This window comes from Hakea prostrata, chromosome 1 (genome assembly GCF_041222555.1).
Source record: "Hakea prostrata isolate BN-2017 chromosome 1, UWA_Hpros_2, whole genome shotgun sequence".
In the NCBI taxonomy this organism is placed as follows: Eukaryota; Viridiplantae; Streptophyta; class Magnoliopsida; order Proteales; family Proteaceae; genus Hakea; species Hakea prostrata.
The window spans coordinates 7,753,863-7,767,802 of NC_142600.1; the positions used below are offsets into that span (position 1 = coordinate 7,753,863).

Here is a 13,940-nt window from a genome sequence, read left to right on the forward strand (position 1 = left end):
CCACAACAACTTGAGTTCCATGGCAGTACATGATGGTGACACTAAAGTCGTGCTTAAAACATGCATGCTTAGGGTTGTGACTGAGGATTTTGAGGTCTAAAGTGATATAAGCTCGACCTTGAATTGGGAATGAATTTCCAGCGAAACACTGTCCACAATGGCTGAGAGGATCTGAGTTTTTGACTTTGAAGACAATGAAGCAAAGAATGAGGATGATAAGAAGGAAGACGATTTTGATTTTGGAGGTTTTAGGTGACACCTTCATTTTTGTATCTGCAATTTTTGTAATCGATTTATCTTCAACATGTTCTAGTTTCTGACTTTGAAGCCAATGAAGCAAAGAATGAGGATGATAAGAAGGAAAACAATTTCGATTCCAATTTTGATTTTGGAGGTTTTTGGTGACACCTTCATTTTTGTATTTGCAATTTTTGTAATCGATTTATCTTCAACATGTTCTACTTTCTCTGTTAAACATCTTCTATCTCAGTTTTAGGGGTTGAAACGGCTTCATGGATAGGGGCAGTTGGTCACCGCTGGGGGGAGGGGGTGTGGTGGTTTTCGATAGTGGTGTGATTGGTTTTTGGCGACGTATAGATGGATGATGGGTGAAGGGAGGTGGGGGCATTATTGTCATTTATCTATCCAAATGGCATTTGGTATGCTTCTTAGATATTTTGCTGAAACAACTTATTCTCTTATCCAGCAACGGTTAGATTTTCAATCCATCAATCTGGATGACATTTCTTAAATCGAGAGCACAAAACAAGAAAAGGAGAAAGAAAAAGAAAAAAACTCCATGCTCCGAAGATAGGCAAAAGGGGAGAAGAGAATGGAAAAACATAAGAGAAGAAGAGAAAGAGGAACGCCGTGGAGTTCAGGGGATTCTCTTATTCGTCATCGTCAGCAAGGGTAAATGCCACACCGAGTTGATGCATCTTTTGCCAGTGTCCCTTCTTAAAAACTTCATCTATGCAATATCGAAACTTCAATGCTTCACTCAGGCAACGGTTGTTTAGTCAATCTTAATAAGATAAGAAATTGACAGACTTCTCCGAGCAAATATTTAATGGCTTAGAAAATGACAAGCAACACAAGTGCATTCCACAGATGTTGTAAACATGAATATCTGATATATCTGTTATGAAACTTAATATATTTCCTTTTTCCTAACAAAAACAAAGAAAGAAAAAAAAATCACCAATGCATTGTTCATGCAAATTTTTAATGGCTAGGAAAATGACACATAATACAAGTCCATTTTGTTCACACGAATATTTAATGGCTCATTGCCATATTAAATGTTTATGTGTGTTGGGAGCCGAGCAAGCAGTCCATCTGTCAATCTCGGCTGACAAGCTCCCTCCTTATTAATCATATCATCCTCCCCAAGAAACCCATTTATCTGAGAATTATACCCGTTTGGTTGTAAAAATCTCTAGATTCATGAAATCTAGAGATTCACCTTTTTACATTAAAAACGTGAATCTATAGATTTATGGGTAAGGGGTGAAATCCAGAGATTTCAAAAAAGCTATACATTTGTACATTCACAAAAATCACGTCGATCAAATAGTTTTTTAGGATGAATCCACAGATTTCATTCCACAACCAAACATCTAATTTTATAAATTATAACTCCATAGATTTGAAATCTCTAGATATTTGAAATCTCCAGACTCATGTAACCAAACAGGCCCTAAGTGAACTTGACGAAAATGAATTTTTTTACTCCTAATCCATAATAGACAAATAGACATTTTGTCTATTATGGATTTTGAGGATTTTTATATTTTTTAAATAAAAATAAAATTGAGAATAGATGTTAAACACTTTAAAATAATAAAAATAGATAAAATTATACAACATTCACTATTTATGGGGTGAAACTAATGTATGAAAGTTTCAACAAAATTTGTCAGTTTGTCCCGTGACAAACTTAGCGAATCGGCAAAGTTCGCCTAGAATTCATCGACATAGAGACAAAATTCTGCTTACATATATGGGCCTGATTGGTTAAATGAGTATGGAGATTTCAAATATCTAGAGATTTCAAATCTATAGAGTCATAATTTATAAAATTAACTTTTTCGTTAATTGAATATGTGGAATGAAATCTGTGGATTCATCTGTAATTTTCGTGAATGCGCAAATATTTAGCGTTACCCATAAATCTATAGATTCACATTTTTAGTGTAAAAAGATGAATCTCTATATTTCATGAATCTAGAGATTTTCACAACCAAACGGGTATAAATCTCATATTCATGGCAATAACAATAATACCCTTCACTCACAGTCACTCGTATTCCTCAAGCTCGCAAGTCATTCGGCTTCAACCGGATTTTTCCCTCTATTTTCAATTTAATAATTATATTATTATTAGGGTTATTCAACCTCTTTTGTCCTCTTTCTTCAATTCATCCATTAATAGTGTAAGTGATATTGTTTTAAACATGAGAAATTAGGTTTACAAAGGCATCACGGTGGATCTTCCTCCCTCGCAGGCGCAGCATGATTATCAGTTGTGAAAATAAGGAAAAATAAGAGAAAAATATTTGAAATTTGGGAGATAAATATTTTAAGAAATTATTAAAGGTAGTTTTTATTTTATAATAAGGATTTTAATTGTGGTTGTCGAATAATTTATTGACACGTGTCATAATCCCCATTAATTGTGGGAACCACAGGTCCACAACACTACAAATGGTAAACAATGTGAATTTGTGCTTCCCATTGAATGTCAACATCTAAAATTGACCATGACATATGCTGGCCCCACAAACTGATATTGACAAATTCTCAATCTCTTTCCGCTTGTCGACGCAGTTCTACGTACAAGGTGTGTTTTTGGCATGGCAGCCCATGACGTTTTATTGAATGGCTACTTTTATTATAGAAAAACTAAAAATAGCTAACATGTAATTTTTTGTTTGTTTTTTGGGATACCTATTTGAACTCGTATGGACACTTATATATGCTCGCATGTTACATTTTTTTTAGATAACAACGGGCACATATCACATCAAGCAGTTTTTTTTACCTCTGAAATACATTGTTTAAATAATTATAGAATAAATTGTACTGGCACCCTAAAATGAAAGCCTTAAAGCATTGACATCCTACTTTATGTTTAAAAAACACAAAGACCTCAAAATTAGATTTTCATTGAATATATTTGTCAAATTTGTTATTGAAAACCATTTAGACACATTTTATTATAAGGAATTGAAATAAAATAAATAGTAATTTAACTCTTTTCAGTGATAAATTGAACAAAAATATCCAATGAAAATTCAATTTTAAGGTATTATATTTTTTAAACATAAAGTGGGATGTCAGTGCTTTAACCATTTTGGAGTGCGGGTGCAATTTGCTCGAAATTATATAATATAAAAAAGAAAAAGGTGAAGCTTTGCTTTTGACTTGAAGAAGATTCAAATGATTTATTGGACTTTAAGTCACTAAGGCTGCATTTGTTTGCAGGAATAAAGGTAGGGTGGGAAAATTCTTAAAAAATTTGTAGATTTTTTACTTTTCCCTTAAATTCCAAAATGGTAGATTGTTTTGTTGCTTGGTGTGGGAAAGTGAGAGAAAAAAACTTGCCTGGTGATGTTGTAGCCCAACTTTCCCACCCCAAACCATTTTAAAACCCCACATATTTGGTAGGACTTTGTGGAAAAATTGGGAAAAATAAAGAGTAAGACCCACCACTATTACTTTCAACAAAACCCTTTTCTTTCATTCTCCCTCATTCCACTATAAATAGGACCTATATGTTTTTTTTCTTCCTGCCACACCTTTGCAAACAAATGCATCCTAAGTAGTTTCTCCACACATGAGTGGAGAAATTATAATATGTTGCAAGATTGAGAAGGCATAAGAACACGAGAAGTAACCAATTTATCTTTCTTCTTTTTATTTATTTATTTTTTTGAGTAGGGGTATTTGGTCTCATGACGAGAACATGTTTTTTTTTTTTTTTTGGCCAAACACATAAAAGGAAATGCATTCAAAGAAACAAGTCTAGGAAAATCCTCCCAGCCGAAACATAATACAAATGGTCAAGACCTCTAGGTGGTTGCATCCACCAAACTTTAGACAAACCTAAACAACAGGACCCCCCTAGCCAAGAAATCCGCCTCAATATTCGTTGTTCTAGAAATATATAAGACAACACAGTTGTTAAACCTCATCAAAGAGGTCTGAATAAGCCGAAGTAAGTTGGAACAGTATAAATCTAAAGCACTAGAATGACCATGTAAACTAGAGACCACGGCCTGACAATCAGAAAAGAGCTTGATATTCGTGATCCCTATAGTAGAGATCACTTGAATGATGTCGTATATCGCCTCCAGCTCTACTTGCTGTGTAGATAAAGCCCAACCTGCTTTCATGCGAGCAACTATAAAAGACCCAAAGGAAGTCTTTATAATCCCTCCACGACCACGACGAGAAGTTGTGGAATCCCACGAACCAACATTTGTGTCATCAATATTTGTCATTTGTGCAGAACATGTTTTTCACTCAATCCCATATCGTTCATATAAATTCTTTATTTTCCCCCATTTATCCTAAAAATAAATTCTCTAACTAGATGTATTTTCAATGCTTCTTTTTTTTTTTGTTTGTTTTGGTAAAATGTATTTCCAATTCAATTCCATTGATTCTGGTTATAATATTTTCAGGTGTGAGTTCTATAAATATCCAATGTCCATTATTATTATTTTTGGATCTGAGGTTCATCTGGGCTAGCTTGCGCGCACCATGACATCCTTAGGGGAGCTTTTATATAATTAATAAAGAAATCTCCGAGAGTATTCGAAGTCTGACCTCTTATGTGGAAGCATTGGCCTATTACCAGTCTGACCTCTTATGTGGAAGCATTGGCCTATTACCAACTGAGCCACCCCTTGGGGTTCTAATGTCCTTTATTAAAATTAGTCTACACCAATTTTTAATAATAACCCTTGAATATTGTTTATCAAAATTATAGTAATGAATTACAGGCATTTTTTGGTCAAAAAATTACCGGCATTATTTAAAAAAGAAAATAGAACTACTGGTAAACTAATCAAATCAAAGACGCTAAAAATCCGCACAAATTATCACATTTATGAATTATGATTAACGAAGAGCGTCACCTTCTTTTGAACTCATTCATGGCTTTATAATCATCACTCTGAAATACATCACTTACACATTTTTGGAAAAAAACTGTCTGCTTTGACACTTGTCATATTTTTAATTAATTTAGATTAAAAAATATGTTTTAAGTTAGAAATACCATATTTATGACCCGTTTTAACCAACTGCACTGTTTCTAAAACCCGATTCTCAGAAAAGGAAAAACGAAAAACCGACTGTAAACTTCTTTCCTTCTCTCTCGTTCTCTTTCCTCCATCTCTACAGACTAGTGGTAGAATTCCTTGTTTCCCCAAGATGAATTGCTAGTGAAATGCTTAGGGTAATATTATCTGCATTTTGCCTCTGCTGTGGTCGTTACTGGTTTTGTGTGCAGAAAGAGGTTTGATAAACGGTAAGATCGCTAGATCTTGATCACTATGGAATTTTTGCCGCAGTGTGGTTTCGTTTATTAGTTTCTTTTTTTAATTTTTTAGATTGACAGATTGATGTTTTGTTTGATTTGTTTTTTTATCTTGGAATCCTGACTCTGTGTATATCTCTTGCTTCAACTCAATGTTTTCTATTGGTTGAAGTTTTCTCTATTTAGAGTGAGGATTTTCAAACCCCAACCGCTTTCTGAAATCTTGTGGCTGGTGGTCTATCTTATAATCGTAGGCAGTGCTTTTGGCACTCAGAATTCATTTGATTTCATCACGTTTAAAGTAGTTCTTCTCGACTTTCTGGTTTAGCTTTATAGGAGTCCTTGCTTTTCCTGCAATGTGAGAGTTTTTTTTTTTTTTTTTGGTAATGCTGCAATGTGAGAGTTAAGGCGAGTAATTCCTATTTGATATTTTTAAAGTTGTACAAGTTAGGGCGAGTTGAAAATGCCGGGAAACACATGAGCTCTTCTTGGCAAACGCTTGAGCCTCTGATTACAAAAGTTGCAGGGATAGAGAGGCATCTGCCAAATTTATAAGTTCTTGATTTATGTTGTTTGCCAGAGCGAGGTGCTTTTGCTAGTTGAGGATGTATTCAAGAATCAATGGTGTCCATTAAATAGAAAGAGATGAAGAAAAAGGTTCTCAGATAAAAAGGAACAACAATGAAGAAGAAAGCCAGAGATGAGGAAGAGACCATGGAAGAAGGCAGTGAGAGGGAAGACGATGGAGTTGAAATGGGAAATTTTCTGGGTCGGTTTTCCCTTTTTTAGAAACGGGTGGGGAATGGGGATGGCTAAAACGGATCATTATCACGGTATCTTTCACTTAAAATTTAGTTTTTTAATCTGAGCCATCCATTAATAAAGAATATCACACGTGTCAAACTGTGATGCTGTTATGCACAGCAGACAATTTTTTCCCATGTTTTCATTCTCCGAATAGTAACGGTAAGCTTGGAAAAACTTAATCTTTGAAGAACGCTTTATGCTTCTATCTCGCGTGGAGGTTCCGCTACAATCTCCTTAGTGACTCGGTATTGGTTTCTTTTTCTTCCCTCCTCTGTTTAACTAATGTTTGATTGGGTAGTCTCTGTTATTTTTCCTTTGGTAGTTTTCTCTGTTTCGATTCATGAGACTGTATTAATGGAAGGCGAATAGGAGAAAGATAATGTTTCCTCTTCAACTTCTGGGTTTTGTAACTATGTTTAAGGGTAATGGAACTCTTATATCCCTGTGATTCACTATATTTTTTTGTTTTCTATTATGTTACACTATATGTTGTGGTTAGACCATCTTTCTTTTTTTACCAAGGATGATTGGAAATCAGGTTCCATAATGCTCCTTTGTAGGAACGGCATTTGGGAGAATATCCAATGCCTTGAGCAATTATGAGTGATTGTGTCAATTGCTTCTGAGACATATATATATATATATATATATATATAATTTCTTTCTGGTCCTTACTTGCCATATTCGCTAGAATTGTTGAATTTGAGATTATTTTCTTAACAAGTTTCTATTGATTTACTCCTATATTTGGATTTTTCCCCATTTCAAAATCATGTTGTCTTAGCTGTGGAGCCTATGGTTTTGTATATGGTGTTTGCAGATCATCCATTTGATTAGGTTACTGTATAGTTTGTGATTCATTTGGATTTTTTCATTACAATGCTATTCTGTACTAGATTTTTTGTGTCCTAATCATGGTGGCTACATTTAATCTGCTACTGTTGGGTGCTTGTACGAAGATAATGATGCTATGTTATTGCTCTGATTTTTCTTTTGTTCCATGATAGTTCTTTTGTTCCTCTCTTTAATAGTTCTGTTGCCTTGAAATTCTACAGACTTGTACTATCAGCGTAACTTATTGCCTGGATTGGATAACCAGAAACTATGTAACCACTTGAGTCAAACTTGAGAACAATTATTTGTTTATATTGATGATATGTGCATGTTGTAAAGTAATCCTTTTAGAATATGCTATTGTTGCTGGATGCTTCCTTACTGTAGATTACTGTAGTCTACAGTTAAACCAGTAAATGTATGTACTTTAATTTATGGTGGCATTGGCTGTGGTTACAGTCTTATAGGAGCAGCATGTATACTTGCATCAAAAAGCTATTTCACATTTTAGAAACCTATAAAATTTTTTTTTTCTGTAATTTTATTGAACATAAAATCCCATGGCATAAACTGTAGTCTAGCAAGTTTTTTAGTTAGGCAGTGTCTTGTTATATGTAGTGTTTCCCTGGCAACTATGCTTACTAAAATGGTATAACTACTTAATTGTATTCCTTGAATGCTTTGGCAGTTTTCCAGATTAGTGCTTAATCTCTCTTCATACCACTCTAATAATTTATTTATGATTTATTCCACAATCTAGCTTTTCATGACTTTTGTTTTCAATTGCAACTTTCAATAGTTTAATCACCCTCTCTGTGGATATGCTGGACTCAAACTTTTGACTTAATGGTTTATGATTCATGTTACTGCAAAATGCTTATCTAGTTGGTGTTTGATGTATAAGTGCCAAAACAAAATTTTAGGTTTAATAGCCTGTGATTCTCCAATCAAACTTTTTATTCTGATATCTTATTTTTGGCCCCTGATTTTACTTCACATTGTATTATTTTTCTAGGTTTGAACATCACATTCAGGAAGTACTTTTACTTACTCTACTTTTCCAGTTTTAGTGATTTGTAAACTGTAACTACCTTATTAATATTATGTGATGATGCATGGTGTTCTTATAGTTCTATATTTGAAAGAGTTGGGAGAATTACCTGATCTGATTTGACTTTCTAATGAATGGGAGACCCTAAGCCTTACCCATGGACAAATCTAGTGTGTTTTGTCTGGATTCTCTGTAATAATCAAAGCTGCAATAGTATGTCATGATTGATATGTTAATTGATAATACATTAATAAGCTGTGCTTCTTATCTAAATCTACATTTTTTACTTCCAAAAATCTTAAACTTTCTGTGTCAAATTTTTAATCATCTCTGAACAAATTCAAAGATGCAATGTTTCTTGCAGTTCACATTACTGGAAAAAGACATCAGTTGACTAGACCTTTACCAAGCAACTAAAGTTAGAGCTCTCTGGTGTCCTTTTCTCTTGTTGCCATGAGTATGAGCTGTGGATCAAATGCAGAGTTTGTCCACTCTGTCACGGTCTGTAATAGAGCTTCTGATAAGAAAATTTTCTCCTCAAAGCCCTCTATCTGCAAACCCAGTATTATGCCTCTCTCTAAGCAACTTTGCTTACGGTTCATGACTGATGAAGTAGGAAGAGGAAAAGACATGAAGAGGTCCTTAATCTCAAATTCCAAGATTAATGATGTGGGAGGTGGTCTAACATATAAGGATGCGGGTGTTGACATTGATGCCGGGTCGGAGCTAGTTCGAAAGATTGCTAAGATGGCTCCGGGTATTGGAGGCTTTGGTGGCCTTTTCCCGCTAGGTATTATTCTTCTTAAGCTTGTCCCTATTTTTTCCCCTCCATTTCAGTTTTCACTTCTAAGGTTGTTCTTGTTTATGAGAATTTGTTTTATTCATTTACAAGTAAAGAACTTTGTTTTATGGGGTAAACACCAAAAAGTGAATGGAACAGTAGGTTTCAGTTTTGGTCTGCTTTGGTTCCCATTTTTGTGTCATTTTCTTCATCTGATCACTATCAGTTTAGAAACCAAGATGAGTTTAAGAACCGAGGAAGACAGTTCTAAGCCCTCCTCCCTAACCATCTACATTTGTCACTGGAGAGATATGTTTACTGATAGGATCATGACCTACCAAAAGTTCTGAAGCTTGGAAGTACTAGTGAGTTGGGCTGATCATGTCCTCACTGCTTTGGTCGACGTTACAACATTGGTCGGTTCATTCTGATGGATGAATAAGAACCGTGTCAACTCTGTTTCCAATTGTATGCTTTGATTGTTTACGCATTGAATCTCCAACATGGCCTTTAATGAGTTGACTACCACCACCAGAGCTACTGCTGCTGTTACAGTTGTTTATCCGGTTTCTAGTTTTATAATTGTATTTGTTGGATCTTGATTGGTTTAGAATCCTATGCAAAGTTAAGAAGTGAAAAGCACCAAAACCTACCTTGTCAGATCCGTTCCAGCTTGACCCAAAAATGGTTCAGCTGGACTCAAACCAGCCGTTTGATGCCCGTAGACCTTACTGCAGTAATAACAGTTTTCAGATAAGTAGCTTATAAAGAGTTTGTTGATCTAAGGTGTCTACTTCCCTAGCAAAATGAAAATAAATGTAAACCCTTCCAACCCCCCCCCCCTTCAAAAAAAAAGAAGGAAAAAAAGAAGAAGCAAAAAAGGCCAAAACGAAACAAATAGTTGTGATTTAATATTGAATTAGTCAAAATAGATTGCTTCCTTGAATAAGAAAAGCAATAAAATAGAAGCAAATTCAAGTTTTTCCTTTATGTGTGCGATATGTTTTTGAAAAAAGCTGCTTCTAATTGATTTCCTGAAGAAAGTTTTATCCTCTTTTAAAGATTCCAGTTGCTTATGAGACTTATGCTTTTCTCAGCTTGCTAAATTTTCTTCTCACCATTAGTTTTATGAACAGGGGATTCATATCTTGTTGCTGGCACTGATGGTGTGGGAACCAAACTCAAACTTGCATTTGAGACTGGAATCCATGAAACTATTGGGATTGATCTGGTATGATCTGAAATTTGGCTCTTTCATCGGGCATTATGACATTATGGACTAAAATTTATAAACGTTTCCAATATCCAGGTAGCTATGAGTGTCAATGATGTTGTTACTTCTGGGGCAAAGCCATTATTCTTCCTTGATTATTTTGCCACAAGCCACCTTGATGTTGACCTTGCTGAAAAGGTAGTGGTTTTCTTACTTGTTTGAGTTTCTTATCATGAGTAGGGATCTTATATCCGTGCTGGTTCGTCTGACAGAAAATGGGTCTTTGATTTCCACTTTTTATTTAGGTTATTAAAGGCATTGTTGATGGATGTCAACAGTCCGACTGTGCTCTTCTAGGTGGAGAGGTACTTGTGTCACTTTGCCAGAACTTGTTCTTTATTTTCAGTTTAACATGATGAAGTAAAAGGAAATAAATAAGTCAATCTGTTGTATACAATAATATAGCAAATGGAAACACCACATGGGGGGCTTCACAGGAAAGGCTTTTACATGTCAGAAACACGATTCTATTATATGGCTGAAATTGTCTCATCTACTATAATATGTATATTTTTTTAATGGCAAGGAAGGATATGGTGGAAACTGGAAAGTGTAGATCCGCCACACCCCCCCCCCCAAAAAAAAAAAAAAAAAAAAGAAGAAGTTTGGATAAGAACAAAATTCTTCATTCCTCAAAAGATAACTTATCCTTGCCTTGCAGACAGCTGAAATGCCAGATTTTTACGCCGATGGAGAATATGATCTCAGTGGTTTTGCTGTTGGCATTGTAGAGAAGGATTCAGTGATTGATGGGAAAAACATTGTGGAGGGAGATATTCTCATCGGACTTCCATCTAGTGGAGTCCATTCTAATGGGTTCTTTCTTGTCAGAAGGTCCATTGTGGTTAAGAAAATCCTTTCCTTTTGATTATCTCTATTTCCATTAGCATAGGCTTATTTTGCTTTTATTACTGTACAAGTATGCTCAGTAACTATTTATTAAGAGGGAGACAGTTCCGTGCACTGTTTTGGAACAATTTCATTTTCTGAGTTCTCCTTCTCTTTCTTCCCTTACTTCAAAATTGAAATTTCTTATTAATATACTTTTTGACTTATTTACAGGGTTCTTGCCCATAGTGGGCTTTCTTTGAAGGACCAACTTCCTGGTGAATCCATCACTTTGGGTGAAGCTCTGATGGCACCAACTGTTATCTACGTTAAGCAGGTCACACTCCACTTCGCATTTGTTTTTTCCCCTTCTTGGTCCCATAAATGAGCATTCCTAATCTTCTTTCTATTCTTGTAAAAAGGTGCTTGACATCATCAGCTTGGGTGGTGTGAAGGGAATAGCCCACATCACTGGTGGTGGCTTCACTGATAACATACCTCGAGTTTTTCCAAAAGGTCTTGGAGCAGCCATTTACAAAAATTCTTGGGAAATCCCTCCAGTGTTCAGATGGATCAAAGAGGTGAAACATCAAGAAATAGAGAGCTTTTGAATTCAATCACTAGCTCACTTCACCTTTCATATTTCTCTATATTTGATTATTTCCTCTTGTGTAGGCTGGAGGAATAGAAGATGCTGAGATGAGGCGAACCTTCAATATGGGCATTGGGATGGTTTTAGTTGTTAGTCCGGAGACTTCAGTGAAAATTCTAGCAGAGAAGAGGAATCCTGCATACCTTATAGGTGAGGTCATAAGAGGTGAATCTGTAATTTACCAATAAAATATCAGAAGATGTTTATAAACATCTTTTTTGTAGTTTAACAGCCAATAACTTATCCCAATTACATGGATTGGCTACATCAATACGAAATAATCCAATATAATTTTGTGGAGCGTTTTGATAATGTTGTTTGCTTTGGCATCAATTGATCTCCTTGTGACACAAATTTCCGTTTCTCTCTAAATTTACTACCTCCTGGAAGGTTGGCATACATTGACTTTTTGCCAACTTAGGTTGATCTTGTAAAAAAGGAAAATTAAAAATTTCCAACCATTTTAGTAAAATCACATAGAAAACAGAGAATGGACCAGGTGATTGACTAATTTTCCCTAACATTGGATCCTTGTAATTTGTTTTCACTTACTTTGACTATGTGGGTCTCACACTCTCATTGTGAGTGGTCTTATTCTCTGCACCACCATTAAGGTGCTTATCCTCAGTTATGGTGTTCCAAGCACTGGGTAGTAATGAAGTTTATCATGTTCCAAATAACAAAAGCATTCCAGAATATCCTTCTTGGATATGTGATTTGATCCACGGCAATGTAATCAACTGCTTTCATGATTATGGTCTTTCATTTTCTTTTCTGACCTGGTTTCGAGTGCACCATTACTGAGTGGGATATGCTGACAACTTAACAAAATAATGAAGCCTGGAGTCTTGTATTCCAAGTTACATATGCTAATCATGTTGGTCATTTATCCACTTTTCCTAAAGGAACATATGTTTCTTGAACTGTTTGATTAAAATGAAACATTTGAGGATGCCTGTGTATACTCATGTGGGATGTTGGATAAAATTGAAATTTTGTGGATGGATTGATCCAAAGGTTCGTTTCTAGGGAAAAGTGTTCGCAAAATCAAACGGACAACGACCGAGGAGGTTTTTCTGGAAAAGTGTCGGTGTCTCTCTACATCAATCTCCATCTGTACTGACATAAATTGAAGATCAATTTCTGAAATCACGTCGGTGCCTAAACATATGAACACACAAAGTTACAAGCCAACCCTTTTTTTGGTAAATAACCCAACCATTGAAATTAGAGAATCTAATCCGTGTTAGGCTCATGCTAAAATAATAGTAACAAGAGAATGTTTTCAAACTTGTCAGACTAACCCATAACAGTATATAATGCAGACATTTCCCTTTCGTCTTCTTTTGTGCTGAGTTCAATTTTGTTCAAAAGAATTCGATTCCTCTATATGTAAAGGTAGAATATTTCATATTCTTTCATCACAAATTTAGAAGGATTGTCCATCTTGCCATTGCTTAAAGATAGATTCCTTCTAAATGTGTGATGGAGAGAAACGGAATTAATATTATCGACTCAACTCTATTCGAATATCAACTCTAGAGAGTGTCGGTATGGAAGAAGGCCTTAAATTTAGAGAGTGACGAGAAATAAAAAGATAATCTTAAATCTTGACCTCTATTGTAGAAGTTGACCCAACCATTCTTTGGACAACCTGAGGCGAATTAGGTCACTGGAGATTCTCATCAAATACGTATCTGGACTAGGTCAGTGTTGGTCGGTATCAAATTGATATTGATTCACCATCAAAGGGTTGTGTAGTCAGTAATGACTGGCATCTCTTGGTTAAAAGGTCATGAATTCGACACTTTTACTGGCATCTCTTGGTGAAAAGGTCATGAATTCGACACTTTATGGTATGTATAATAGTCTCACCCCAAGAATACAAGCTATCAATTCCAACCAGAATAGAAAAATGGATCACTCCCATCTATTCTTAAATCACATGCCTGTCAATATAATAAACGCTTCCGTTATGAACACTGAAGCCTGGGCCTTATTTCCAAAAATTTCTGTAATAATGCGGTGGTTAGGGCTGTCGACTCAGTGAAATCCTACACGCTAATAACTAGTATTATCTGTAATGAGTGAAAGACCCCACACAGAACTTGATGACTAGCCAGCCATTTTCAAACTACAGTAGTTGGGACTTGGGACCAGAGCATG

At 35.4% G+C, this 13,940-nt stretch overlaps 1 protein-coding gene across 4 annotated transcripts; it reads left to right on the top strand.

Annotated features, from left to right (window-relative positions):
* Nucleotides 1-5,337: 5,337 nt before the first annotated feature.
* Nucleotides 5,338-12,090, top strand: LOC149027124 (phosphoribosylformylglycinamidine cyclo-ligase, chloroplastic-like). 4 transcript variants are annotated; one of them, XM_089159438.1, is made up of 9 exons: nucleotides 5,338-5,539; nucleotides 8,605-9,030; nucleotides 10,158-10,252; nucleotides 10,331-10,432; nucleotides 10,540-10,599; nucleotides 10,956-11,128; nucleotides 11,357-11,459; nucleotides 11,545-11,703; nucleotides 11,798-12,090. In XM_089159438.1, exons 2-9 carry the CDS (start codon nucleotides 8,694-8,696, stop codon nucleotides 11,960-11,962), a joined length of 1,194 nt encoding a protein of 397 aa, XP_089015564.1. In that variant the 5' UTR covers nucleotides 5,338-5,539; nucleotides 8,605-8,693; the 3' UTR covers nucleotides 11,963-12,090. The 4 variants fall into 4 exon arrangements, with proteins under 4 accessions (XP_089015564.1, XP_089015590.1, XP_089015581.1 ...); XM_089159464.1 differs by having other exon boundaries at nucleotides 8,857-9,030; nucleotides 11,798-12,089; XM_089159455.1 differs by lacking the exon at nucleotides 5,338-5,539 and adding an exon at nucleotides 5,926-6,600.
* The last annotated feature ends 1,850 nt before the right edge of the window (nucleotides 12,091-13,940 follow it).